The sequence below is a fragment of the Cynara cardunculus genome (assembly GCF_001531365.2).
Source record: "Cynara cardunculus var. scolymus isolate 2C chromosome LG 17, CcrdV1, whole genome shotgun sequence".
In the NCBI taxonomy this organism is placed as follows: Eukaryota; Viridiplantae; Streptophyta; class Magnoliopsida; order Asterales; family Asteraceae; genus Cynara; species Cynara cardunculus.
Window position 1 is genome coordinate 29,518,510 of NC_037544.1, and position 3,803 is coordinate 29,522,312.

The 3,803-nt window shown below is 39.1% G+C and overlaps 1 protein-coding gene across 1 annotated transcript; it reads left to right on the forward strand.

The window, feature by feature from the left end:
- The first annotated feature begins 2,001 nt into the window (after positions 1 to 2,001).
- LOC112499961 lies at positions 2,002 to 2,673 on the forward strand. The gene has a single exon (XM_025103222.1). The coding sequence runs from the start codon at positions 2,002 to 2,004 to the stop codon at positions 2,671 to 2,673; it is 672 nt and encodes a 223-aa protein (XP_024958990.1).
- The last annotated feature ends 1,130 nt before the right edge of the window (positions 2,674 to 3,803 follow it).

Sequence of the window (3,803 nt, forward strand, 5' to 3'; positions counted from 1 at the left end):
AGCTCAAGGCCGAAGAAGAGCTACGCATACAACAAAAATAGATGAAAGACAACTTAAAGCTAGCAAAGTCTCTAGCCATCAAAACTCTGGCCAAATGGAAGCTGAAGAAGAAGGACCCGGTCAAGGCTCAGGCTCAACTGCTCTCCCAAGCTAAACGTGAACATCAGAAAGCACTGATGCTGAAAGACCACGACCAGATATGGTGTGAGGAAAGAATGAAGAAAAGAATAAGTCCTCATAGAATTTCAAACATCAATGGACGGATGAAGGATGGTGGACTTCTCATCTCCATGGTCATCTCCAGAGACAACCTTGAGGATGTCACCGAGTATCCTTCATATCTCGGGCAATACGGTTACAATGAATGGTTGAAGATTCGACAAGCCATTCAACATTTAAAGTCCAAGCACATGCCAATAATCGTAGATATTCTGAATGAATTCTTCAAGAAGGTATCGAAGTTTGTTGTTGTCCCTCCAGTGCCTGAGAAGCTGCCCACAACAAAAAGAAACTTTTCAGATCCTAATGATGGACCTTCTCATTGGAATAAACATGAAACAAAGTTCTCCTTGAAGGAAATACTAACGGATCAAAAGAAACCAGATACCTCAAAGTTGAGCCTGACACTGCCAGCGAAGGGTTCTTACATACCTAACACTGTGCATATGAAATCTAAGTATGGATTAATTTTCATCGACTAGACGGTGAATACAGCTTCTAGCGAGTATCTGAGTTCCACCTCTATCCAATAGACCATCTAGAATATATCAGATCTTGTTTGGACAATGACGTACCTGGTGAGGTGATGAACCGCGGGATGGAAAAGGAGTTACTAAGATGAAAGAAGCTTGGAGAAGACGTACCAGGGTATATCAACTTCACCGACTTAGCATTGTTAACTTTCTTTATTGTAATCTTGTTTTCTTTCTTTTCTTTCAGTGTACAATCTATATGTAATAGGTCTAGCAATCACTGATGTAAAACTTCTGGTCAAGGAGTGCAGCAAGCTGCTACTACACCTGTTCCAACAGTCCTCTCAGTGCAATGTGTTTTTTGTGGAGGGGAACACTCGTATGAACATTGTCCTCATAATTTTGAATCTGTAAATATTGTTCATAACATATCAATCCTTATTCCAACACATACAATGCCAGTTGGAGACAACACCCAAACCTTTCTTGGAACAGTCCCAGTTTGAAACCACCCACTCATAAACAACAAGGAACTTCTAATTTCCAACCACAACGTCATGCAAACAACTCTAATTCTCAAAATCACCAACAAAGTTTTCAAAATGCTCAACCATCTTTTCAGAACAAACCACAGATTGAATCATCATCCTCTTTGGAGACCATGATGAAAGGGTTCATAAACCAGACCAATACACTCATTAATCAACAAAGTGCTGCCATTAGAAATCTGGAAACCCAATTTAGTTAACTTGCGCTCAATCAGAACAATAGAGCCCTCGATACCTTGCCCAGTAACATAGAAGTCCCTAGAGATCTAGGAAAGGAACATGTGAAGGTAGTAACCCTTAGGAGTGGGAATGAATTGATAGAGACAGTGCAAAAAAAAAATAGTGAACCAATTTTGTCGAAAACTGATGCTACAACATTGGTCCCTGTTAAGGAAAAAACCAGTCCAACCTTTAGATAAACAAGCATCTGAGGCCACCACTTCTGTTCCCCCAAGATCAGACTATCCCTTACTGTTTCCTGAGGATACCCTAAAAAATCAGAAGGGACTGAGGTTTTAGAGACCCCTAAGTTTGATGCTGAAACTCCATCTGAGCCCTCAAAGTGTACCACAAAGACCCAAGGAACTCAAGGCCCATCTTGTTCAACACATTTAAGCAAGAATGTGATAAAACCATCTCCTTCCTATGTACCTTACTCCCAAAGGTTGAGGAATCAGAAAGTGGAACTGCATTTAAAAATATTCTTGGATGTGTTCAAAGAATTGCACATCAACATACAACTTGTTGAGGTAATCGAGCAAATGCCTGGTTATGCTATGTATCTTAAGGACATCATAAGTAAGAAGAAGAAATTGACTGAATATGAAACTATAGCTCTTACCGAAGGATGTAGTGCACTTTTGACCAATAGCATACCCCCTAAGCTCAAAGATCCAGGAAGTTTTACCATTCTTTTTTCAATAGGTGGGAAGAAAATAGGGAAAGCCTCATGTGACTTAGATGCAAGTATCAACCACATGCCTCTATCCGTTTTCAACACCTTAGATATAGGAGAGGCTAGACCTACCATTGTTACACTTCAATTGGCCAACAAATCCAATGCATACCCTAAGGGAAGGATTGAGGATGTTTTAGTGCAAGTTGATAAATTCATATTCCCGGCAGATTTTATCATACTAGACTTTGAGGTTGATAAGGACATTCCTATTATTTTAAGGAGACCATTCCTAGCCACCGGAAGAACTTTGATAGATGTCCAGAAAGGAGAGCTGACTATGAGACTTCCGGACCAAAAAGTCACATTTATTGTTTTTAAATCCTTAAAGTACCCTGATTACTTGGAGGAGTGCTCAAGCATAGCTGAGATAGAGGTAATCTATCATGAGGAAGGAATCAAGGAAACCCTTAAGTTTAAAGAAGAGAGTGATGAGGAATTAGAGGAACAGACCGTTGAGGAAGTAGAGGCAATATGATATGATATTGTCCTAGTAGATGCTGCAGCATTTGAGCTGCTGGAAAATATTGAGTAGAAAGACTTCACCCCATCGATTGTATCACCACTTGACTTGGAGTTAAAACAAATCACATCTCATCTGAAACACGCTTTTCTAGGAGAAGAAGGAAAATTTTCTGTCATCATCTCATCTACCCTAGACTTGCACCAAGAGAAGAAACTAGTAGACATGTTGAAATTGCACACAAAGGCCTTAAGATGGACCATTGCTGACTGTTGATCCTCTCTCTCAGTGATTTGATGATAATCCATTTTCACTTATATACGAAGTATTTATGCTTTTGTCTTTTCAATTCCAGCGACCTTCATTGAGCCTGTTCAGTGATTGCTAAAGAGCTTGTACTGTAATTCAATCAGCGACAACGATACTTCAAGAAGACAACACTCACACCAAAGAACCTTCAGCCAATGTCGAAGACTGAAACTGAAGATTAGAGACTGGCGAGTACGTGGTCTGAAGCGGTACTCAGTGATATAAGCCTGTCTACATATGTGTGAAGACTGCTCAAGCCTCAACGAATGCTGAAGAGACCTTCAGGTTTTTCCAACATTCAGAGATCAAAAGAAGCTTGCTAAGCACGATTGTTGTTGTCTTGTCTTTATACACACAAATGACAAACCCATACCCTTTCTAAATGTTAGTACGATATAGAGCCGACTAGTTGACTCTATTACCCACCAACTTTAGGTAAGGTTGTCTGCTCATGAATAGGCTTTTTGTACTATTCACTATAGCAAAGGACAATCCTTCTTCTTAAGGCTTGACAAGCACTCTAACCCTACCATATTTCATTAAATGTGCATTTTAATGCAATGGGTATAAATAGAAGTGTTTCCTCTCCATGCAGAGTGTGCGCGCAACATACTCTCTTAACCTAATTCTTACTTTGAGCATTCTTGAGCTTAAGTAAAAGAACTTACTTTCTTCTACAACAAATCTTTTCWTATTTGCTAAGATTTAGTGTGTAACCAAAGATTGTTTAGATAGGTTTTCTTACCTTATCTTTCCATAAACAGTCTTGTAAAATTTGTATTGATCTTCTCTTTTCAATATACATTTTAAATTTGAAAATACTATGTTTGTATTCA

Excerpts from the sequence above, each read along its gene's own strand:
- LOC112499961 (XM_025103222.1), top strand. The coding sequence starts at position 2,002 with ATGCCTGGTTATGCTATGTATCTTAAGGACATCATAAGTAAGAAGAAG.